General features: G+C 43.9%; 1 protein-coding gene across 4 annotated transcripts; it reads right to left on the bottom strand.

Annotated features, from left to right (window-relative positions):
- Nucleotides 1–1,164: 1,164 nt before the first annotated feature.
- Nucleotides 1,165–23,237, bottom strand: PTGR1 (prostaglandin reductase 1). 4 transcript variants are annotated; one of them, XM_059411074.1, is made up of 10 exons: nt 23,109–23,237; nt 21,156–21,271; nt 19,501–19,546; nt 18,682–18,738; nt 14,958–15,125; nt 13,105–13,222; nt 12,043–12,198; nt 9,411–9,519; nt 5,176–5,294; nt 1,165–1,325 (listed from the first exon to the last, which is right to left on the bottom strand). In XM_059411074.1, exons 2-10 carry the CDS (start codon nt 21,259–21,261, stop codon nt 1,203–1,205), a joined length of 1,002 nt encoding a protein of 333 aa, XP_059267057.1. In that variant the 5' UTR covers nt 21,262–21,271; nt 23,109–23,237; the 3' UTR covers nt 1,165–1,202. The 4 variants fall into 4 exon arrangements, with proteins under 4 accessions (XP_059267057.1, XP_059267056.1, XP_059267058.1 ...); XM_059411073.1 differs by lacking the exon at nt 23,109–23,237 and adding an exon at nt 22,217–22,750; XM_059411075.1 differs by lacking the exon at nt 23,109–23,237 and adding an exon at nt 22,305–22,750.
- Between the last annotated feature and the right edge of the window lie 694 nt (nt 23,238–23,931).

Below are 23,931 nucleotides of genomic sequence, written 5' to 3'. Positions count from 1 at the left end.
GTCCTCAGTCTGTCCAGACAAAAAGTAAGTTGAGGAAACGGAAGGCTCAAGTCTTTTGAGAGACAGCAGAGAACTGAGGTCACAAATGGCTGCCCCCAGAGTTGGAGAGTCAGGAAGATACAGAGACTTGTGCTATTGGAGTTGAAGCCCAAGAACAGAAATCTCCATGGGCACCAGTAGCACCACGGTGGGAAAACTTGCACTATAATTGCTAGAGGTTCAATATGGATATCTTTGAGTTAAAGACACCAGAGGTGCCCATCTTGGGTGAGTGTACCCCCACACTTTCCTGAGTTTTCACTCATACATATGTTTTACTTTCCCCATATGGAATGGGGAGGGCAAGGACTTTTGTTTCTTTAATTGTATTTTTAATAGTAAGTAAATAAGTAAATAATTTGTAAGATTCAGAATTTTAAAAGCACAAAAGGTTATACAGTGTGAAGTTTCTTTCTTATCCCTGCCCTTCAGGCATTCCTCAGTTCTCTTCCCTGGAGACAACTTGTATCGATACTTATTGATACATACCTATGGAACAATAAATCCCTTCCTTGGTGTGATGTTATTAGACTCAGCTGCCTTGAGACCACCATACATTAGCAATGATTATTTCTTCTCATGTAATAAGCAATGAGGGCGGTAACTTTATGACTTCACTAATTTCTACAGGAAGGTAGCTAACATTTACTGTGGCCCTAATACAGGCTACGCATTATGCAGGTGTTTGTGTTTTGTTTTGAAGATTTTTTTATTTTTTATTTTAGAGAGACCGTGTGTATGCAGTGAGGGGAAAGGGATCATGGGAGAGGGAGAGAATCCGAAGCAGACTTCCCACTGACCTTGGAGCCTGACGCAGAACTCAGTCCTACAACCCTGAGATCATGACCTGAGCTGAAATTAAGAGTCAGATGTTTAATGGGCTGAGCCACCCAGGTACCCCTATGCTGGTGTTTTAAATAAATTTGTAATACGTATATAAAGCCGATGATACTATCCTCACTTTACAGATCAGAAAAAAAAAATCAGAACTCCAAAGTCACAGAAGCAGTAAACTTTTGGACTCCAAACCATTAGTTTGCACCATAAGCCAGAAGGAACAGTAATAGGGAGTGAGGTGATTGGCCATTATTCACTGTGAAATTTTCACTCTCTATTCCAATTACATACCAGTTAAATGTATTTTATTAGGTAGATCAAACTCATCACAATGACTGTCTAATTTTTCCCCTAATTTTTCCCAAATTATCTCCTTTCAGCATTCCCATAAATGCAGCTGGCATGTTTTCAAATCCTTCAGTGATGTATTCGTGGTATTGGATTTTACCCTGTATCAGAACGATAACAAATATAGCAGATTAATATCATATTCTAAATGATACTCTTCTCATCATAGCAGCAAATTAATCAGGTACACTATAGGAAACCTGGAAATCTAAGATGGAGGCTCTGTCCCCCCATGAACTTCTAATCTATCTCGGGGCATGATCCACAAAGTCCGAATAAAACTTTGATAATAGGTATTAGATCACAGCATAATAATAAGAGAAGTGTCACAGGAAGTAAACAAGCAATTTCTAAGTAAATTATATGGGAAAGTTTAATAAGGTAATGATCTCAGAGGAGATGGAAGAAGATGGAAAAAGGGGCCCCCTTGCAGGATATTATCTGTTTTAATCCTTCCGGTAGCTTCATGACATAGCATCATTGCCTCTTTGATCCCTGAAGAGGTGGAGCCTGTTCGGCAAATGTAAATACCATGGCAGTGTAATAGTCTGCCTTCACATCCAGCCCAGATTCTTTCAATATATGTTGAATATTCATTTAGGAGTGTGGGAGGGAAGGGTTCATTTAGTGAGGATTTATTTTTCTTTCTACTACAAGGCAGTCTACTAAGTGGAATTAATTTACATTTTCAAGGTTTTTTTTAAAGGGGCCTTACGTGGAGACCGGAGTTACTTACTTATTTTCCTAATATACGAACATCACTTACTTTCCTAATATATTCCAGTGATGGCTCAGCACCCGGTATGGATTTATGGAGGGACTGTTTGTCTGGTGGTCGTGCCACTAATATCTATGGAAGCTAGGGTTTGAACCCTTGACTAGAAAGCCCCAGCTTTATCCTGTTCTTAAAGAGGAAAAGAACCTGGAAAGGGGTTAAAAGCTGTAACCCAAAGTTTAAAAATTCAAAGTACAGGATGAATACTTATGTAAAAGTGTTAATAATATGGTAAATTAAGGTACAGCATACAGAAGGGCGCCTGGGTGGCTCAATGGGTTAAAGCCTCTGCCTTCGGCTCAGGTCGTGATCTCAGAGTCCTGGAATTGAGCCCCATATTCGGCTCTCTGCTCAGCGGGGAGCCTGTTTCCTCCCCTCTCTCTGCCTGCCTCTCTGCCTACTTGTGATCTCTGTCAAAAAAAAAAAAAAGTACAGCATACAGGGAAACTCTTTGTACTAACTTTGTGATTTTTCTTTTTTAAAGATTTTATTTATTTATTTGACAGAGACACAGTGAGAGAGAGAGAGAGAGAGAGAGAGAGAGCGAGCACAAGCAGGGGATGAGGCAGAGGGAGAAGCAGATTCCCCACTGAGCAGGGAGCCCAATTTGGGGCTTGATCCCAGTACCCTGAGATCATGACCTGAGCCAAGGGCAGCCACTTAACGACTGAGCCACCCGGGCACCCCTAACTTTGTGATTTTTCTGTAAATTGAAAAGTATTCTAAAAGAAAAGCGTATTTTTCAGAAGGGGAAGTGATGAGGAAAAAAAAAATGAGAGAAATTAGGCCATTTTACTAGTTACTGAAAACAAAACTGTCATTAGGTCCACTCTGTCAGGAGGCATGTAGGACCCCAGCACAGTGGCTTTGTGTCATCAGCTGTGACCGTGGGAGGGATAGATCAGATTTCACCAACAGGGACAAAGAGGCTCCACACTGGGAACTTAAAAATCATTCAGCTCTTCTCAGCTTCCTGGAAAGAGCCCAGCTCAGCACTCCAAGTGCTGGACTGGGAAAAGCACCAAACTCCATGGCTGCCAGAAGAGCAATCTTTTGCTCTGGATTGGGAAATGATGATCAAGCCAGGAGCTTAGAAGTGTGATACCGCTTCCCCTCTAACACTAAAATGATGGCCCTTGGTTGCTATGCAGCGTTCTGAATAACCATGTGGTCTACGGTGGGACAGGATCACAGCACAGGACAAGGGGATAGACTTCTCCTGTGGATCTGAGGCCATGGCCCTAAGACACCAACCAAGGGCCTGGAAGAGCCACAGCACGATTATATGCATCTCCGGATGTATTCGACAATGCACGAATGTCACCGCCTTTGTGGAGGTTACATTCTCACCAGAGGGAGAGGGGCGACAAATATACATGAATTATAGAATACATTATGTTAAAAGGTGATGATTGCTATGGGTAAAAGCAAGATAAGGAGGATCAAGAATGAAGGGATTGCAGGCACGCCTGTGTGGCTCCGTGGGTTAAGCATCAGATTCTTGGTTTCTGCTCAGGTCATGATCTCAAGGTTGTGATCTCAGGGTCATGGGATCGAGCCCCTCAGTGGATTCTGTGCTGAGTGTACAATCTGCTTGTCCTCCCCCCACCCGCCCTGGCTTGCAAGCGCACGCACACTAACATGCATGCTCTCTCCCCACAAATAAATAAATTTTTAAAAATGAAGGGGGATTGCAATTTAAAATAGGGCCATTTTAAAAGTTGCCTCATTCAGCAGGTAGTTTTTGACAAAGTCCTAAAGGGAATGAGCGAATTAAGGAAGCAGTTACAGAGGGACAGAGGGAGGTGGGGAGGGATTGGGCAGAGTGAGCAAGGGGGTGAATGCTATGAAATAAAATTGCAGAGGTAATGAAGGTCAGATCAAGTATAGCCTTGTAGGTTTTATTCTATATGAAATGGGGAGTTTTGCAGAGATCTGAGCTGAAGAATGACATGGTTTGATTTGTGCTTTAAAAGGTCACTCTGGGGGCGCCTGGGTGGCTCAGTGGATTAAGCCTTCTGCCTTCGGCTCAGGACATGATCTCAGGGTCCTGAGATCGAGCCCCGCATCGGGCTCTCTGCTCAGCAGGGAGCCTGCTTCCTCCTCTCTCTCTGCTTGCCTCTCTGCCTACTTGTGATCTCTGTCTGTCAAATAAATAAATAAATAAAAATTTAAAAAAAAAAAAAAAGGTCACTCTGGCAGCTGTGTTGGGAATTGTCTGTTGGGGCATAAAGTCAGGAGATCACACAGAGGCTCCTGCAACATCCAGGCTAGAACGGATGGTGGCCTGGACATGGGTGGAAGTAGCAGGGGTGGAACAGCTGGTCAGATTCTGCGGGTATCTTGAAGGTTGAGCCACCAGAATTTGCTGACAGAGGAGGTGTGGGTAGGAGAGAACGAAAAGAATCAAAGAGATGATTTCAAGGTTTTTGGATGGAGCAACTAGGAGGATAGAATTGCTGTAACTGACATGGTGAGATCTGTATATGGAATGGGTCTGGCAGGAAAGATCAAGACATATTTAGTTTTTGACGTGTTGAGTCAAAGATGTGTATTACATATGCGCGTGCAGCTGCTGCTGAGCAGCCGAGAGTCTGGGACAGAGCCCCAAGCTGGAGACAGACGTTCAGGAGCCGTCAGCATCTGCAGGATATTTAAGGCCAAGAGCCAGGCTGAGCTACGTAAGGGATAGGTAGACTATGGGTAGAGAAGAAAAGAAGCCCAGTGAACTCAGTCCCGTCCCTTGGGACACTCTGTTATTCATTTGTACAGCAGGAAAGGAGTTGGCAGAGGAGGAGATCCTCTGAGAAGGACAAATCTGCGAGGAAAACCGAGAGCCCAGGGAAGATAGGGTACGGAGGAGAGCGTGATCACCTCTGTCAATGCTCACCACAGCCACAGGATGTGAACCACTGACCTTGCAGTTCACAGCATGAGGACATCGTCAGCCTTGACAAAGGCAATCTGGTAGAATGGCGAGAGGGTACAAGCCTGATACGTGGGTTTAAGAAAGAAAGAATGGACAGAGAGGAACTGCGGACAGTGAGTGTAAACATCTCTCTCTGGGATTTTATTCTAAAAGGGGGAGCAGGGAGATGCACCTGTATTCACCGTGGAGGTGAAACCTATAGTGTGGAGAGGGAATAGGCTCTTGTGTGCAACGAGGGGACAGTTACCTCCATGACCCACTGCAGCAAGTCTTTCAGAGCCTTCTGGCGGACCTCTCCTTGCCAGCGGGTGACGATGAACCCTTCCATGCGGAGCTCCTGATAGATAATGTTCTCTGGGGGTGGGCCTGTGAACGGGGGGACACATTTAGGTGACAGGCCATGGCAAAAACACAAGCAGTACAAGTCACATCACTGTTCTCGATTTCTCCACTCGTTTCCAATCCATGGGGCTCTCCATAAATCAACCTGGCCTCTGAGGCAGGCAGAATCACAGTCCCCAAAGATGGCTGTGAATTTATTGCCTTGCATGGCAAAAGGGACTGTGCAGCTATGATCAAGTTAAGAGCCTTTAGCTGAAGAGATTATTGGGTATTACTCAGTGGGCCCATTATAATCACAAGGGTCCCTGTAAAGGAGGCAGAAAAGTCAGAAGCAGGAAAAAATGTGCAATGCTGGAAACACAGATCAGAGTGAGTGAGAGAGAGAGGGAGAGATACTGGGAGACTCTGTGCTGCGGGCTTTGTGGATGGAGGAAGGGACCACGAGCCAGGGAACGCAGCAGCCTCTAGAAGCTGGAAAAGGCAAGTTAACAGCCTGTTGAGCCTTCAGAAAGAATTCAGCCCTACTGACCCATTGTAGACTTTTGATCCCCAGAACTATAAGATGATAAATCTGTGTTGTTGCTAGCCGCTAAACTTGAGATAGTTTGTCACAGCAGCAATCGGACTGACACACACTCAGAGCCCTTACACAGGCCAGGCAGCAGATGTTCAGCCTTCACCTGCTAGGGGCAAGACCCACCAAAAATGTCCTGAACAGTTCTATGGAACAGAAGGAGGTCCTGAAGATAACCTGTGGAAATATTTCTGTGCTACTCAGGCGTAAATACCCTGATACTTCACATGTTCTTTTCTTTATGACTTACTGCACTCATTCTATGGCATAGCCCTCTTGTTCTCTTCTCAAAGCAGATATAAAAAAGCTATTGAGAGAGCCAAGAGAGAACAGATCAAGAGGCTCAGCGATTCTACCTGTCCCAGGCCTCGTCATTTTGGGATACCAAGAGTCGGCCCAAACAGCAGTCTCGCAATTTGGTGTGTATGAGAATCAGATAGAGAGCTGATGGAAAGAGGATGCTGGCTACTCCCCCAATTTCTGATTGTGGATACGGAGTGGATCCCAAGAATATATATTTCTATAGTTCTCAGGAGAGGGTGATGCTGTTGATCCTGGGCTCACACTTTGAGAACCACCAGCCTAGAAAAAGGCCTAGGCTACCGGGCAGCCTATTAAGAAGGTAGTACCCTTCTGTGTGTGAAAGAAAAGGTTGTGTTGGTTGTCTGGCTTGTTTTCCCAAGGATCCAAAGGGACCAGAAACCAAGGGAATGAGCCCTGAGCATAGTGTGAAAAGTTCCAGGAAGTCAGGTGAAAATGCCCAGGAAGAAGAGCCAAGGTGACTGGCAGAATTTTTTTGTGACGTCCTTGGTGACTGGCATCACTCAAGCTGAAGGTTCCCACTCAGTATTTGAAGAAAGTCACAGGAGCAGTAAGAAAAATGGGGCTTTTTCCTATATCAAAAGAAACTGTTGCAAGATGAGTGAGACATCAGGGTGACACAGGAGAATGGCACGTCCAGACGCTAGGTTGCTCTGGCACAAAGAGGGCTTCTTCAGAAGACCCACAGCAACCATATTTCTTTTTAGGTTAGGGATTGGAATCCTTATTTCCTCTTCTTGGAAGGGGATGAACTACTATTTCTGGGCTTATCCACCCTGATGGGAATACAGTTTCTTTATTGGGATCAATAAGAATATGGCATTTTAACACAGAGGCAGGGAAGGAAAAATAAAACAAGATGAAATCAGAGAGGGAGACAAACATAAGAGACAAACTGAAGGTTGCTGCAGGGGAGGGGGGTGGCGGGATGAGGTAACTGGGTGATGGGCATTAAAGGGGGGCACTTGATGGAATGAGCACTGGGTATTATATACAACTGATGAATCACAGAAACTAATAATACACTATATGTTAATTAATTGAATTTAAATTTTAAAAAAAGTTGGGGCACCTGGATGACTCAGCTGACTATCTGCCTTTAGCTCAGATCATGATCTCAGGGTTCTGGGACTGAGCCCCATGTTGGGCTCCCTGCTCAGCGGGAGTCTGCCTCTCCCTTTCCCTCTGCTTCCTCCCTGCCAACTCATGCTCTGTCTCTGAAATAAATAAAATCTTAAAAAAATAAAACAAAATATAGTTAAAACCCATCAAAGAAAAAAAAAAAAAGAATGTGGCACTTTAATGTGGCATTAAAGCCGGAAAATAATTAGTTACCTCTGAACTATCCTAACAGTGAAATATGTCAGAATTTCTGGAGATCAGAGGCAGGACAGAATCTCGTCTAAAATGGATGGACAAGGCCCGCTGATGTCTCAAAGACCTATCTGAGCAGCTGAACTTCCAAACCGTAATTGCTAAAAAGACTAGATCAAGTTACTGGACCCAAAATATTTGGCTGTACCTAATTGGACTATGGTCAAGAAAATGCATCCTGGAGCTTTGCTCAATGGGCAGCCAGAAGATTTCCCATGATTCTAGCTTAGCATCAGTCAGTCAGGAAAGCACAGGGGGAAAAGTCCCTGACAATAAGACTGCTAAATGTACCTGGAGTCTTCTTAGAGAAGGTAGTGTCTTTGATTTTTCACAACCAAGAGGGAATCTACAAGCTGTCCTTTCTCAGCCTCTTCCAGTCTCGCTCACTTGTCTCAATGTGGTTGTGGGGTTGTTGACTAGCTGGGCTCTAGGGTTTCATTCCCATGAGTGAAACCCATCACGGAATGAACACCCAATTTATTTATGGCTATCCTCCCACATGCCAATGACACTCTCCAAGATTCCTTTTTGTTCTTTTTTCTCCTTATTTTTGGGGGGGGGGGGCACAGATAAATCTGTAATCTCACGGATAGCACAGAGCTGTGGCAGTCTTGAGGGACGCCTGCGTGGCTCAGTCTACTTAGTGACTGACTCTTAGTTTCTACTCAGGTCTTGATCTCAGTGTTGTGGGATCAGACCCCGTGTTAGCTTGGGGTCTGCTTGAGATTCTCTCCCTCAGCCTCTGCCCCTCTCCCTGTACTGGCTCCCTCTCTCTCTAAAATAAAGTTTAAAACAAAACAAAACAAAACAAAACAAAAGAATCTCAAAAAATAAAAAAGAATTGTAGAGAAGGACTCTGTATGAGGAGTTCAGAAGACCCATCCATCTTTTAGTCTCTTGCTGATAAGATTTAAAAAGCATCTGGTCGGGCACCTGGTTGGCTCAGTGGGTTAAGCCTCTGCCTTCAGCTCAGGTCATGATCTCAGGGTCCTGGGATGGAGTCCCACATCAGGCTCTCTGCTCAGCAGGGAGCCTGCTTCCCTCTCTCTCTCTCTCTGCCTGCCTCTCTGCCTGCTTGTGATCTCTGTCAAGTAAATAAATAAAATCTTAAAAAAAAAAAAAAAGCCTCTGGTCCTCTTGTCATTCATCTCCCCACCCACGGAGTAAGAGGCCTGTACCATGTCTCTCAGAGAAGCAGGACTTAAGGAATACAGTTCTCCAGTTGATACTGCTTTTGGATCTGTGCTATGGAGGGGAGGGGGCAGTGTCTGCATAGGAGAGTGGAGCAGTGGGGGACAGAGGCACAGCAGAAACAAAACAAGGACAATCCAGGAACAGAGGGGAAATGCACACTTCTTTCCCTCTCATTGGAAATGGTCAGTTTGGGGGAGCCAGTGTGTCCTGCTGCTCTAGGAACCATCACCACTACCATCAGAAGGAAATGGCAGCTCATTGTTCCCTTCACCCGTCAAGTCATCCTCCCCCCAACCCCATTCCTCCAGCAACGTCTCAAGTATCCTACAGAACCCTTACACTGCACCAGCCAGACCAAGGTGTTCTGTTTCTAAACCAAATCATGGTTTCCTTTTTACAACTGTGCCCAAAACAATAGGTAAAAAACTAAAACTTTTAAAAATTATCAACACGCTTCTATATTTTTAGATTTTGTTATTTCTCGGTATCAAAATGTGATACAAGCTATTTAGTACAAATATATGAAATTACATATTTTTAGTTTAATAAACACTATTTCATCAAGAATATCAGGAAGGCTTTTTAACATTTTGATAGTCACTGGCCTATAGCACATCCGTGAATCTTCTCCTTGTCCTGTCTTTCTGCCTCTGTGATGACGTGCACGAGCTCATTACCTGGGGGAAGCGGGCGAGTACTATTGTATGTAGAGATGGCCCCACATATAGCAACTCTTCCAAATTTCTTCATCTGGGGAATAACAATGTTTGAAAACTCTCCACCTACCTACACAGATAGGATGAAAACAAAACCCATGTTAAATAATCTAAACATTAGAAGACTCAGGAGAAGTCACAGCTATCATTTCACAAAATTTATTCTAGAATTTTAAAAAAAAACCTGATTGAGTTAGCACAGCAGTGCAGAAAACTGCAGTTGGAAAAAGACAGGAGAGGCTGGACATTTTTATTTGTAGGAACATACCATATATAACTTATACGTTTTATTTTATTATATTTTGGAGTTCTCTGATCAGTTCAGTAATCTCATTGCCCCTATCCAAGAGCATGGAAAAAATACTTAAAAGCCACATCAAGAACAAAGCTGGAGGACTCACACTTTCCAATTTCAAAACGTACTGCAAAGCTGTACCAAGCAAGACAGTGTGGGCACAGACATATAGATCAATGGAACTAACTTGAGAGTCCAGAAATAAACCCTTACTTTATGGTTCATTGATTTTTGACAAGAGGGCCAAAACAATGTAATTGGAGGAAAAAATAGTCTTTTCAACACATGGTGTAGAATAACTGGATATGGAAAAGAATGAAATCAGACCCCTTCTTACACAATACACAAAAATTAACTTAAAATGTATCATGGACCCAAATATAAGGGCTAACACCATAAAACTCTTAGAAAAAAAGAAAAAAAAAATAGGAGTAAATCTTTGTGACCTTGGATAAAGAAAGGCCTTTTTAGACATGGCACCAAACGCCCAACCAACAAAAGGAGAAATAAATCGGCCTTCATCAAAATTTAAAACTTTTGTGTTTCAAAGGACACCATCAAGAAAGTGAAAGAAAAGCAAAAAAGAAAGTGAAAAACAACTCAGAGAACAGGAGAAAAGAATTGCAAACCAGAGCCAATCCTCCTTATTAGTATATTCTGTATTTGAGAATGGGACTACTTGCTAACATTTATTTATAACCCGGAAATCAACACTCATAGAGCTTGTCTGATCATTTGGAGACAAGCCTAGAGCGACAGAAGAGACACAAAGTTCCCAGGCAAGGTCAACAAAGGCCAAGGCTCTGTCTTCTTTTTTCAGCTCTCCCAGAGATTACTGGGGAAGGAAAGCGTAGAGGGCAGTGCAGAGTAGATAAAAAAAGCTCCAGCTCTGGGGCTGGTTAGATGGAGTGTGAATCCCAAATATGGGATGAGTTTGTGGGGCAGCCACAGGTAAGCTTCTTACCACTTCTGAACCTCCTTTTCTCTTTTGAAAAATAAAGAAAGGGGCATCTGGGTGGCTCAGTCGTTAAGCATCTGCTTTCGGCTTAGGTCATGATCCCAGAGTCCAGGGGATTGAGCCCAGCATTGGGCTCCCTACTCAGCGGGAAGCCTGCTTCTCCCTCTCTCACTCCCCCTACTTGTGTTTCCTCTCTCCCCATCTCTGTCAAATAAACAAAATCTTTTTAAAAAGGAAAAGAAAAATAAAAAAAATAGAAGCTTGTAGGGAAGAACTGCTTTTAGGATTTAAGATGATCATCAAGTTGAAATATGTATATAAATGTACATAATTCCCCTAGAAGCAATGGTTCAGGGTTGGTGGTGCTTGATAGAACATAACTACCAAGAATATTGAGAATTGACTATATCTGATAAGGGACTTATCAGAGTTTTTATGAAGAACTCTTAAAACTCAACCAACAACCCAATTGAAAAATGGGCAAGAGACCTGAACAGACATATCTCCAAAGATATACAAATGGCCAATAAGCACATGAAAAGCCATCCAGTTTCATTAGCAATTAGGGAAGTGAAAATCAAAACCACAGTGAAATTCTACTTCAAACCCACAAGGATAGCCATAATAAAAATCATAGATAGTAAGTGTTGATGAGGATGTAGGGAAATTGGAACCCTCATACACTGCTGGTGAGAATGTAAAACAGTGCAGCCATTTTGCAAAATTGCTTGTCAGTTCCTCAAAATGTTAAATATGGAGGTGCCACATGACCCAATAATTCCATGTATAGGTATATACTCAAGAAAAATGAAAACATATATCCACACAAAAACTTGATCAGGAATGTTCATAGCAACATTAACCATAATAGCCAAAAAGTAAAAATTACTCAGCTGCTCATCAATTGATGGATGGATAAATAAAATACAGTATATCCAGTCAATGGAACATTATGTGGTCATAAAAAAAGGGAATGAAGCCCTGAGACACATTACAACATGGATGAAACTTGAAAACATGCTAATGTATAGCATAAGAAGCTAGTCACAAAAGACCACTTTGGGGGACCAATACGGAGTGACTATAATGAGTATAGCATCATCGTTCTGGGATAATGAAATGTTCTAAAACTGATTGTGGTGATGATTGTACAATTCTGTGAATGTACTAAAAACCACTAGGTTCAAAGCTTAAAAATGGGTAAATTATTATCTCAACACACCTGTTCTTTTAAAGGCATATATACTCTCTTTACATATTTTAGGTGGAAACTCAAGAAGCATATTCTTTTGTATAGTAGTTTGTTAGTAAATAAGATATTAAGTCCAATTTGTACTCACGTTATCAAAGTAACAATCATAACCATCAGGAGAGGCTTTTTTCAAAGTTTCTTCTAAAGACTCCACTGTTTTGTAGTTAAAGGCAACATCATATCCCAGCTTTTTAAGGTAGGCAACCTTTTCATCAGACCCTGCTGCTCCAACAACTTTGCAGCCCTAAATGGGGAGGGAAAAAATGGAAACCATTTTTAAGTCAAAAGCATGGATCAACCCCCCTCCTAGCTAGTACAGTCAGGTTCCCCAATAACACCCTAAGTGCTGAGCCACATATATGAAGATAACCATATGGGCCAATAGATCTATAGGTGAAATTAGTCCTTGAATCAGACTACAACCCAACTTGTAACTTCTGCTTGCCTCTGACCAGTCTCTGGTTTTGTGGTTTACAGCTCATTTTAAGTTGCTGGCTTGACAACCTTTGTATTTGACTCTCTTGTTTTTTTTTTTTTAAAGATTTTATTTATTTATTTGACAGAGAGAGATCACAAGTAGGCAGAAAGGCAGGCAGAGACAGAGAGAGAGGAGGAAGCAGGCTCCCTGCTGAGCAGAGAGCCTGATGCAGGACTTGATCCCAGGACCCTGGGATCATGACTGGAGCTGAAGGCAGCGGCCTAACCCACTGAGCCACCCAGGCGCCCAGACTCTCTTGTTTCTTTATTTTTGGTCTTCTCTTGCAGTTACTTGCATGCTATCTTTTGGTACAGTGGTCCTTTAGACTATAATCTGGGCTCAGTTCTGGGACTCTCAGGCCCCTTGTCAGCCCTCCCGGTGACTGCCCCCTTGTTCTTTGATTTGGGCTAAAGCATTGGACTAGATCCTATCTAATCATAGAGGAACTAGAGAACATCCTGAAAAGCACTTTCAGGATGAGACCAGAGACTGTATTGGTACAGAGAGTAGTTCTTCAGAAATCTCTTATATTCTGAATGTATCTTCAACTTCTAAACAAGACCCACTCCACTGAATTCTGTAACTGGGGAAGGTCTGCTCTGTTCACTGTTGTGTTCTCATTGTACACTGTGGGTGTTGAGTAAATGTTTGGCACTTGAAGAAGCCACTTACCTTGAGCTTAGCTATCTGCCCCACTACAGAGCCCACCGCACCGGCCGCCGCATTAACCATCACTGTTTCTCCACCCTTCACACCACAGATATCAAGTAGGCCAAAGTAGGCGGTTAGCCTGAGGGAAGGAAATTAAAGATATGTGGATAGATTTGTTGATTTTCCCCTATAACTCATCCATATACATCCTGAAGTCCTTCTCGACAGCCCAGTGCTGTGGGTCCAAGTAAAAGACACACACACACACACACACACAAAACCCCACAGGAAATGAATATTACTGACCACTAGTGGTCCATCTCCTCCTTAGGAATAAAGATGATGGGAACTAGAGAAGAAATGGAGACTTGGATGGAAAGGGGCTGCATCTGTCAATCCCTAGGTCAAGTCTCAGAAGCAAGAGAAGATCCACTCGAGGGATCCTACAACAGTGTGTCCTAGAACATGTGTGCCCTAGGAAGAGAGCGAACTTTGTGAGCAAAGCCTCCATGTCATCAACAGGACAGACAGAATGGTATGCAGTGTCTAGGCACAAGTGGGTCCCGGAGAGACACTGGGAGTTTCCCATGGCTCCTAAGTGGGATGGAAGAACTTGTGCCATTTCCCCATCTCATCCCAAAGGTGATGTCAAAGTCAGCTTGCAAAGAAAGAACTACGGGGTCTACAGAAATGCAGTTCAGACAGTACTGACAAATACTGGGTGAAGAACCCACCAGCTTGGAAGGCGCTGTGGCAGAGGACTCAGTGGGAAAAGGAGACCGGTATAAGACTAAGACAGATCAAGTTCAAGAAATTGTTGTCTCCCTTCCCTGACACAGAATCTGTGTTAGCCCTTGGAGCTTTGCATCAACCTTAGGGATAAGAAAAAAAGGAAATTCTGAGTTTTAAACCTGAACAATGTGAACAATCACTGAATTTATTATGTTTTAGCACCCCTGAGTCTGAGCCAATGAAATTTGGATCCACTATGGTGATTGCTAAGCCACTTGCAAAATTTCAGACAAATTCATGTAAAGTTATTTCCATACAAAACAGAAATTATACATACGTCTGCCTCTGAGTATACCTGGGGACCCATCAGGGTTGGAAATTGAAGGTGAGGCAGGGAAAGGCACAGAAATCTGCACTTTTTCTAAGGACCTAAAAGCTAATATTCCCACAGTGTTTTTTGAAAGTCAGATGGAGTACCGCCAGCCTCAGAATCAACTGGAGTTTTATAAAAAATATGGATTCCCAGGCCCGACCTCAGACCCACTGATTCAGAAATGCTGGAACACGAACACCTGGATTGTATATGACCAGGTGATTCTTATGAATCAACAGAACCACCGTCCCAATGAACACTGAAGCCAGAGTGTGCCAGACAAGTTAGCGTAACCTCAAATGCAAAGCAGAAGGTGCATTTTCTGATTGTGTCATTACACCCATGACAATCAGTACCCCTCCCATCCCAATCTCCATTCTAGAAAATTCTAAAATCAGTTCTCAGTTAGACATATTGACCCAAGATACACAAGGCCTTTCCCAAACATCACACCCTTCTAAAAATGGAAAGAGGTAAGATGAAGTCAACAGAAAAGGAATCTTAGAGGAAAAATTAAAGGCACACTTTGGTCTAAGGGGGACTTCAATCAATAACAGATTGGAGAGCAAAACACACGAACATCTCCAGCTTGGCAGAGAAAACAGAGGTCCAATGAAGGAAGCAACACAAACTCTGGGGGAATGTTAAATCTCTGGAGCCTGGATAGCCACAAGACACCCTATGTGCTGACCACATTCTGAACAAACTATTTTAGTAAAACCAGAATGTCATGTTTTTAAACAAAATGAAATACACCCATGAAACTCACCCTGTCATGCCCACTGTTCCCAGAGCCAAAGACACTGGGATGGTGTCCGGCCACTCTGTGGGTAGCTTTTCCAGATCTTTCCCATCAGAAATAGAGTGCGTCGACCAGCCTGAAAAAGCTACTACCAGAGCTCCTGCTGGGAAGGCTGAGTTTTTACTTTCCACCACTCTGGAAGATAAAGCACATTACAACATGGGAAACCTCTTTCAAGGGAGTTGGAATGCTGCATGGGTGGTTTCCTAAAAGGGCACTAAAGTTAATAATCCATGATTAAATATCCCACCACATCTCTCCATCATAATTCCTTGCTGCTGGTTCCTCCACCTCCTTGAGAGAAAATATGGGCCATTATCAGAGGAACTCTCTGAACTGGATCTACATCTGTCCCCGTCCTCACCCATTTCTCTCTAAGAGGCATGTATCCTTGGGCTCAAGGTGCCCTGGACACCAGCCTATTCTGTTCTTCAGGGGCTGCCCTCCATCCCTAGTCTCTCCTTTTTCCCAAATCTATAGCACTGTCCTCTCCAGCGCAACCTGCCTTTCAGCCCTGCTACTCCACTAGGGTCACAACAACTTCTGATCGCAAAATCCAGTGGACACTCCTCATTCATTATAACACTCTGGGCTACCCAGACTCTTCCTCATTGGTTTCCATAATACTGACTTCACCGGGATTTTTGCCTCCCCCTCTAAGCTGCTTCTTTTTAGTCTCATCTGTGGACTCTCTTTCTCCCACCTTCCCCCACTGTTACCATTTTTTACTGTCTTCCCCCTGATCATGAAGCTATGTAACATTTTTAGAAAATTTGACATATGAAATAGAAATATCAGTTCTAATCCCACAATACAAAGATAACGGCTAATATTCTGGGGTGTGTTACAGCAATCTTAATGATATATTTTGAAATGTATATTATGAGAATGCAAACTGGCGCAGCCACTGCAGACAAAGTTAAGGAGAGTCCTCAAAAAATTAAAAATAGGGGTTCCTGGGTGGCTCAGTGGGTTAAACCTCTGTCTTCGGCTCAGATCATGATCTCAGGGTCCTGGGATCTCAGCCCCTGCTGAGCAGAGAGCCTGCTTCCCCTTCTCTCTCTACCTGCCTCTCTACCTACTTGTGATCTGTCAAATAAATGAAATCTTTTTTAAAAAATGGAAAAATTATTAAAAAAAATTAAAAATAGAACTACCATATGATCCAGTAATTCCACTACTGGATATTTGACCCAAGAATATGAAAACACTAATTCAAAAGGATATGTGCACTCTCATGTTTACCCCTGAATTCAAAAAGATATATGCACCCCAATGTTTACCTGTATTATTTACAATAGCCAAACTATGGAAGCAACCCAAGTGTCCACCTATAGAAGAATGGTCTAAGAAGATGTGGTTTATATGTATGTGTGTGTATACATATTAAGTAAGAAAAAGCAATTTATAACACCCAGCTGGGCCTACCATACCACATCCTGGTTGATACCAACTTCATCAACTTTTCCATTAAAGTCAAACTTGACTTAGTACAATCAATGATGGACTGTCTCTATGCTAAGTGTATCCCTTGTATAACTGACTGTGTAATGGATGAAACTGAGACACTGGGGCAAAAGTATTGAGTAGTTCTAAAGACCTCCAAGGATCCAAGATTTGAATGGTTACCATGCACACACAAAGGAATCTATGCAGATGCCTGCTTAGTACAGAGAGGAACTGAGCACAAGTGTTATATTGTGGCTACAGTTGACCAGGACCTTAAAGGAAGAATCCAGAAGATCCCTGGAGTTCCCATCATGTACATTTCTAACATAGGTACAACGTTGAGCAGATGCTAGAAAATAATGGAGCCCTTTGGTTCTAATTCTTAAAAGAATTAAGAATTAATTAATTAAGAACTAAGAGTTCTTCTGCCTTCCTTGACCAACTTTTTCTGTTGCCAGTTCGCATTAACAATATGCTATAGCATGAATTACTCTTCTTACCCATTTGCTCTGTTATGAGCTGAGTATGGTTAAATACACTCACTTTTTTTTTTAAGATTTTATTTATTTGACAGAGAGAGAGAAATCACAAGTAGACAGAGAGGCAGGCAGAGAGAGAGAGAGGAGGAAGCAGGCTCCCCAAGGAGCCTGATGTGGGGCTCGATTCCAGGACCCCAGGATCATGACCTAAGCCGAAGGCAGAGGCTTTAACCCACTGAGCCACCCAGGTGCCCCTAAATACACTCACTTTTTGATGTCATTTTGAAATTGATATTTTGTATCGTTTAAAATATTGTTACATCTTCTTATAAATTAGATGATTGCACATTCCAAAAAAAAAGGGCATCTCTCAGGCATCTTGGTGGCAAGGTTGGTTAAGCATCTGATGGGGTTTAGGCTCAAATCATGATCTCAGAGAATGGGACGCCTGGGTGGCTCAGTTGGTTAAGCGGCTGCCTTCGGCTCAGGTCATGATCCCAGCGTCCTGGGATCGAGTCCCACATCGGGCTCCTTGCTTGGCAGGGAGCCTGCTTCTCCCTCTGCCTCTGCCTGCCTCTCTGTCTGCCTGTGCTTGCTCGTTCTCTCTCCATCACTGACAAATAAATAAATAAATAATCTTAAAAAAAAAAAAAATTAAAAAAAAAAAAAAAAAAAGAAACTCACACTTCCATTTAAAAAAAAAAAAAAAAAAATCATGATCTCAGGGTGCTGAGATTGAACCCTGCACTGGGCTCTGTGCTCAGCACGGAGTCTTCTTAAGACTTTCTCCCTCTTCCTCTGCCCCTTCCCAAACCTGTGCTCTCTCTCTCTACAATAATAAATAAATAAATAAATAAATATGCATCTCCTTTGACCTATAATTTATACTTCTGGGAATTTAATGTGAAGCAACATTCATCCAAGTAGGCAGAGAATACACAGACATACACATAAAGACGCATACATGTTCCTTGTAGAACTATTTGTGATAGTAAAAACTGGAAACGGTTGCTACTAGGAGCAGATTAGTTACACAGCAGATAACAATGGGATAAATTTGCAGCCATTAAGGGATGCCTGGGTGGCTCAGTTGGTTGAGCGTCTGAGTTCAGTTCAGGTTGTGATTCTGGAGTCCTGGGTTTGAACCCTGTGTCAGGCTCCCTGCTAGGTGGGGAGTTTACTTCATCCTCTGTGCCTACCCCCTCCATGTGTGCTCTGTCTCTCTCAAATAAATAAAATCTTTGGGAGAAAAAAGAGATTGATTTAAAAAAAAATTGCAGCCATTAAAAGGTAGGTAGTATATTTACTTATTATCAAAAAGATATCCATAACATATTAAGTGAAAAAAAGCAATTTATTGAAGGGCATATAATCCCATTATTTAAGAAAAATTATAAATACTAGTTGGTGTACTAAACAATTTTTGAAATAATAATACATTAACAACAGTCACCTCTTAAGTTTCAGCTGATGAGGGATCTTCCAGTTTCCATGATACTAATTTTTAATTTATTTGAATTTTTGCAATAATTGTAAGTTGGACAATTATAATTTTTTAAGTAATTTTTAAGTAGCGATGGTAATTTCACTGGCTTCCCTCCATCCCAGTTAGTCAGGAAAGGGGCAAGGTTCCCCAAGCTGCTTCCAAGATCAGTGAGTGAATCACATGGGCTGAAGAAATTATAGGGATGATAGACAGAAGCAGACCCAGAAGAAGGTAAAGGAGAGACATATTTCTCAGACATGGAGACACAAAGAAATACCTGGCCACTTGCTGCCCCATCATCACATCACCTTCCTTCAATTTTTTGGATGCCACTCTGAAAAAAAAAATCCATTTTTAAAACATAAAGACTTCTTGGGAAAGGGCACCTGGGTGGCTCCGTGGGCTGCGTTTCTGACTCTTGATTTTGGCAGGGGAATTGGTTGGTATTGGTTGGCAAGAGAATTGATTGAAAAGGCTTACAAATTGGAATCGTCACAGAATCCTACTAACCACACAAAAAAGGATGTTAGTTAACATTTGGAAACTTTGTTTTTTACCTCAGATTTGAATCTCTATTGATCAGCTCTGAAAACAATTATTTTAAAGAATGATGACTACATTATTTACCAATAAGCAAAATTACTGAGAAGTTAGTGCCGCACAAATGCTTTTATTCCCTCCCTTCCCTGAGTTGTTTACTAGGTACACATATTTGATTAAATTAAAAGAATACGTTAAATGGAAGGCAAAAAAAAGCTTATTTTAGTCTTACCATCTTCCTCTACCCAAATTAGTTGTCAGTAGTGAAATGGACAAATTGGATTTGGGTTTCTTTAGTCTTTTACATTTTTGCGAACAGTGAGAGGCAAATTGTGCATATTAAGATAGGAAATGGTGGTCAAAGAGAGGGGCCAAGGGAATCTCTCATCAAACTTCTCAAACCTTTGCTGGCAAAGATGAGCATCCATGAATCTTATCACCGATATAATACTGGGACAACTGGGAGAATGACAATCAGTTGGATATTTTAAAAGATGGACTATTTCAAAACAGGGTCCAAAGCACAACACATAACTTTTTAGGAGGAAAATCATACCTCATATATGGATCCACAGTAAGGAACAAAGCTTCCAGCAGGACCTCTATAAAATAAAGCATTCCACAGGCAATTAGAAACTCAGTGCTTGATGCCTTTGTTGACTTTGGCATTCTACATAAACAGTCAAAGTAAACATTCTAAATAAGATCGTCTTTCTGCTTCACGGTTGCCCTTCTGCACTTGCTATTGAAGAGACAAGCGGGGTCCAGCCCAAACCATCATCAGCCTCACCATCACCATCGTCATCATGTGATTTTCTCAGAACTCACTCCAGGCTTTACATAGATTATTTCATATGATATTCCCAACTATTACTCTTTCCATTTCATTTAGGCTTAGATTAAGGAACTTGGTCAGAGCCACATTTATAATCACTATGTTCCCGTGCTCCCATAAGGTTTCACTGACAGCCCCTGTTAGGACTAAAGAATATAGATTTTGCTGGAGTGACCCTCATACACACATTCTCTGGAATTTTGAACCTGGGTCCTGGCTATCTATCCCAACTTAGATGGGACTGAACTTGACTATGCTATTTGATTGCATGCCCCTTTCTCCAAGCCTGCCTACCCACCTGTAAATACCCCTTATTGTCTGCGCTACTAAATTAACCTCCAAACATGCTATGTGCTACTGTTTCTCTTCCCTAGATTTCTGTAGGGTTTTGCCTTGTCCTTCCACTTCCCCCAATGGGATGGGAGACTCCTCAGTGAAGGATGAGAGTTTTTCCCTCCTGTCTGTGCACAGGATAATCTGAGCTCTGCACATGGCTGTTAGGCTCTACTTACCCCACTTGCTTACCCCATCATCAGGCTTGCCAGGACAGAGAGGAAATCCTCCCTAGCGTTTGTCAAAGTCACAAACATGTACCATTTCAATTATGAAAGAAATCAGAGGGATCCTCCTCCCACATGACATCAAGGCTTCAAACAGAAAACCTTGAGAAAGTCTCTGTAGCAGATTGCAAAATTGTCACAAAGATGTCCCATCGCTGTGTGGGACCTCCTTGTCGTCCTCTCATCAAGAAGTCTAGGTCTCGGGACACCTGGGTGGCTCAGTCGGTTTTAAGTGGCTGCCTTCGGCTCAGGTCATGATCCCAGCGTCGGGGGATCGAGTCCCACATCGGGCTCCTTGCAGGGAGCCTGCTTCTCCCTCTGCCTCTGCTTGCCACTCTGTCTGCCTGTGCTCTCTCTCTCTCTTTCTGACAAATAAATAAAGTCTTTAAAAAAAAAATTCACTTTTTGAATTTGGACATGGCTATGTGACTTGCTTTGCATAGCAGCAAACATGATATAAATAGAGGCTTAAAATGTACTTGCTAACACCTGGTGCTCTAGATCAGTGGGACCACTGAGAAGACAGAGCTCACAGCTGGCTAGAAGCCAGCCTGCTAGAAAGGCCACCCAGAGGCCTCAGGCACACACATCTGCAGAAAGCTTGCTAACCACCAGACGAACGAGTGAGGTCCATCCTCCAAGAACGGTTAGCCCAGATGAAACCTAGAGTTACCACCAACTTAATCCAGCCCAAATTGCCAACCCACAGAATTGTAAGCCAATACATGTCGTCTGATGTCACTAAATGTCCAAGTACTTTATTGTGCAGCAAAGGCTAACCGATACAGTCCTTTTCAGCGCAAATCTGTGACTTACCTCCATTTTTTAAGGACGGGAGTTCAACCGTCTTCAACTCGAAGTCGCTGTGAGTAGGGCTGCCTTCAAAGTGCTTCTTCAGGGTCCAGCTCTTAGCACGAACCATCCTGAAGTTTCTGGAACACAGTCAACACACAGACGACTACCAGGACGTGACTGGATTCTGATGACTTCCCAGCCCCTGCCCTGAAGCCCGGCAGCAGGATCCATTCATCGTCTGCTTCTCTCCAGGACCATTTTACGCCAACCACATTCATTAAGAATTTTCTACATTTCTGTTACTGTGCTGAGCACTTCAGACGCATCATCTCATTTTACCCCCATAAATTCCCTTTCAGACTGAGGCATTACTATCACTGCCAGTGGAGAGAGCACGAATGAGGAAACCGAGGCTTCCTCAGAAATCTCCACGACAGGGCAAACTGTTAAAACGGACACATCCTTCCCAGCCACCGCGGGGGTTGCCTTAGGGCACCGGACAGCTCCGCGGCCGGCAAACACTCCGCTCCTCGCCTCACACACAGCGAATCCTGAGAAAGAGCGTCCAACGCCCGAAGCGAACGGAAGTGGACCGAGGCCACCAGTCTCAGCCTCCGGACGCCACGGCGTGGCGCTGCCGCTCCGCTCCGGGGCGAGGTGACTCGGCCACCAAACAGGAAATCCGAGGTCTACGCTCGCCTCCACAGGAAACCAGAGAGAGGATTCAGGCGGCCCCAGAGCTTTGGGATCGGGGCATGTTGCTTGGGGACGGATCTCCCCCGTGTCCCCCGGGAGCCGCCCCTTCCTCACGTGTGCGCCTCTACCTCTAGCGGACGGGTCCGCGGTCGCTATTTCCGCGGTCCCGCCGCAGAGTAAACAGGAAAGTGAGGGGGTCCCCGGAACAGAGAAAACTGAGGCGGAGCTTTCCGGCCGCAGGAGAAGTCATTTCTGGCCGTCAGCTCTTTCTGCGGTCCGCGCCCCACCGACCCCGCTTGCGTGTTCGCGTTCCAAGGGACTGCAAGAACCTCGGTAGTTTGGGATTTTATGGAAACGGAGGGAACGCAAAAACGAATTGTCTTCACCTGGCCGGAAATCAGCCCAACCAAAGCGGACGCAGCGTATCGACGGCAAAACTCCCAGCGCTGTTTCAAAAGCAAAGACTCATCTCACATGGGCTGTCGGAGCGCGCAGACTCCGGGCGAACTGGACGGGAGAGCGGACGGTGCCGACCCTTGCGGGCTGTCAAGACTTCAATCAGTCAGGACCCGGACTCCCTGGATTTCGGACGACCTCTGCCCCAGTTCCACACTGAACTTTCTTTTGCCCAGCCCCCCTCATGAATATGCATGTTGGGCGCGGGTCACGGCAGCGCCCTGGATCCTTTTGCTTTGCGAAGGGAGCGTTCCCGGCAGTCGAATCCGCAGCCCCGTTCTTCTACATGTCTCTTTTCCCAAAAAGGCAGCCATGTGCGAATTCTGACCTCGCTGCAAGTTCAGAAGTCGTCCTCCGCCCCCCTCGAAAGGATGTGGCTTCAGAGGCAGCCGAAGTTCAGGGACAGTCCCACCCACCAAAGGAGGGTGTCCGGGTGCAGTGCCCTCAGCCACACTCGCCCTTGGCTCCCACCTCCTTTCCCGCACACGCCCGTCTCCACTAACCGAATTCCGACCCCTTCCACAATGGTCCCAGGTTTGCAGTGCCGCAAGTTTCTGGGCCAGCCGCCGCCCTGGCTAAGGCAGCTTTGCCGTGCACCCAAATGCCGACAGGCGGTGCGCTTCGTTCCAGCTTGTCTCCGAACCCTCCAAGAACAAGGAGGGGCCCGTGGGCTTCGATCGGGACATCTGGCTTTCCCTTTCCTCGTAGTGCAAGACTCTTAAGTTATTAAGCAAGAGAGGGAAAACAACGCGCAAACGTTCCGTGATAGGGAATTCTAGGAACTCAGCAGGAAAAAAGAGCGGGGCGGAGATGTTTACTTACCCAAGTCCGCAGGTTCCACTACCAAGACAGAGAATGTGGTTGGGGTTGTGCAGCAGAGCGCCCACCGACTGAATTTAAGGCCGTCTGGGGGAGAGGGTGGGGCTTCCCCCAAGGGCGGAGCTGCTCCTGCAAGTTTGTGCGTGTGTGTGTGTGTGTGTGTATGTAGGGGTGTGCTTCCAATAACAAAGGTCTCCATCAGAGCCCTGCCCAGATGGAACTGTACTTGCAACAGTTCCTAACTAAGAACTGGGTGCAAAGATGGTGTGCAGGAGAACCAGCTGCAGCCTTCCCCGCTCAGGCAGGAAGGAGACAAATGCAGGATCCCTGAGCAGAGGGCAGAGTTTTCTACTTTTTATTTATTTATTTATTAGAAAGAGAGAGAGAGAGAGAGAATGGGTGAAGGGCAGAGAGAGGGAGAGGGAGAATCTCAAGCAGACTTCCCACTGAGTTCTGATCCAGCCAGGGACTAATACACCTAATATATTACCAGATTGTTTTCCAAAAATAGCAGTTTACATTCCTACCATCAATGTTGGTGAGTTTCTGTTACCGAAAGCTAACATCAAAACGTATTATTGTTGTATTCACTTTTTGCCAATTTGATCAGTGCAAATGAATTTAGGCTCCCCCAAAGGATGAGATCTGACTTTATTCAGATTTGTACCCTTGCACCTACCTGTATCATTTAGAATAGGTTTTTTGTTTTGGGGTTTTTTTGTGGGGGGTGGTTTGCACGTTACATAAGACTCATATTGGCTTAAAAAATAAGAGAGATTTATTGGTTCATGTGACTAGAAGTAGGATGGGCTTCAGGTCTGGTCTG

Source organism: Mustela nigripes, chromosome 9 (assembly GCF_022355385.1).
Source record: "Mustela nigripes isolate SB6536 chromosome 9, MUSNIG.SB6536, whole genome shotgun sequence".
Lineage (NCBI taxonomy): Eukaryota > Metazoa > Chordata > Mammalia > Carnivora > Mustelidae > Mustela > Mustela nigripes.
The sequence above is the reverse complement of the archived record's forward strand: the minus strand, read 5'-3'. Positions and strand labels throughout refer to the sequence as shown.

Bases quoted from the DNA above. Each gene is read 5' to 3' on its own strand.
- PTGR1 (XM_059411074.1), bottom strand. From the start codon at position 21,261: ATGGTTCGTGCTAAGAGCTGGACCCTGAAGAAGCACTTTGAAGGCAGC. The intron at 12,199-13,104 runs GTAAGTGGCTTC...CTCCCCATTTAG, and splicing joins GGCAGATAGCTAAGCTCAAG to GGCTGCAAAGTTGTTGGAGC. The intron at 9,520-12,042 runs GTGAGTACAAAT...CTATCTGTGTAG, and splicing joins ATGATTGTTACTTTGATAAC to GTAGGTGGAGAGTTTTCAAA.